The sequence below is a fragment of the Buceros rhinoceros genome, unplaced genomic scaffold (assembly GCF_000710305.1).
Source record: "Buceros rhinoceros silvestris isolate BGI_N320 unplaced genomic scaffold, ASM71030v1 scaffold29324, whole genome shotgun sequence".
Taxonomy (NCBI): domain Eukaryota; kingdom Metazoa; phylum Chordata; class Aves; order Bucerotiformes; family Bucerotidae; genus Buceros; species Buceros rhinoceros.
The window spans coordinates 9,007-9,957 of NW_010407091.1; the positions used below are offsets into that span (position 1 = coordinate 9,007).

The following is a 951-nucleotide window of genomic DNA, read 5'->3' on the forward strand; positions in this document are numbered from 1 at the left end:
GTGTTACGATTCTGCCCAACCCTCGTGTTACGATTCTGCCCAACCCTCCTTCTCCAGTACCCGTTCTCATACGGGCTGCGCCTGGCCCATGCTGCACCGGCATCTATCCAGCCGTGCAGTTCTGTAGAGCTCATCTCAGCAGCATTTAAGTACCTCCATGAAAAGATTTCGTTGTGTTGCTCTGTTCTTTAAAGATCAATGGCATAGAGGTACAGAACCGAGAGGAAGCTGTGGCACTTCTCACCAGTGAAGAGAGCAAGAATATCTCCTTACTTGTTGCAAGACCAGAAATTCAGGTACAGTAGCAACAACCTCAAACCCCTTTTGAGTCTTAACTAAAAAAGTCACTGTTTTGCTGTTAGCATCTTTTTGAAGATTTTTAACCTACCTAAATCCATATTATAGAGCTTGACTGGACATATATATGGTCTAAAATAATGGAATTCAGCAGTCCCAGCACTTACTATATATTTTATACTGAAGTTCAATTTCTAAGACGTTCAGGGATTTATATATGCTGCAAAGTGATTACAAACATCAGTGCAAGGTATTATGGATGGTTTCAAGCCATAGCTTTGAAGAACAAACTGAACTCCAATTCCTGTACCTATTGATTATTCATTCATTAGAACACCTATTATTTAGCCCTTTATACACCATCTCCTAATGTAGTTAAAAACTGCCAAGAGTCATCCTCAGCGGTAATAAAAGGTTGAAGCAGCTCCCTTTGTCGAGCAGGGATTAGCACAACAAAGACGTCGAACAAACTGCCATGAGCACTATTGTTTGATCTGCCTGTGCTCTTCCTGCTGCGAGAGCAACCCTTGCCAGTGCACCTGCAGACACAGGGTCAGGCTCACCAGTAGCCTGTTAGCCTGCATCTTTCTGATCTTTCCCTTAGGGATAACAGAGGCTAGGGGTAAAAGCAAAAAAAAAAAAAAAAAAAAAAAA

The 951-nt window shown here is 42.1% G+C and overlaps 1 protein-coding gene across 1 annotated transcript in view; it reads left to right on the top strand.

Annotated features, from left to right (window-relative positions):
- The window catches only part of PDZRN3 (PDZ domain containing ring finger 3), a 7,922-nt gene that overhangs the window by 3,872 nt on the left and 3,099 nt on the right, over window positions 1-951 (top strand). Inside the window, exon 4 of the mRNA XM_010134362.1 lies at window positions 195-296. Coding sequence (XP_010132664.1) covers window positions 195-296 — 102 coding nt within the window. The remainder of the gene's footprint in view (window positions 1-194; window positions 297-951) is intronic.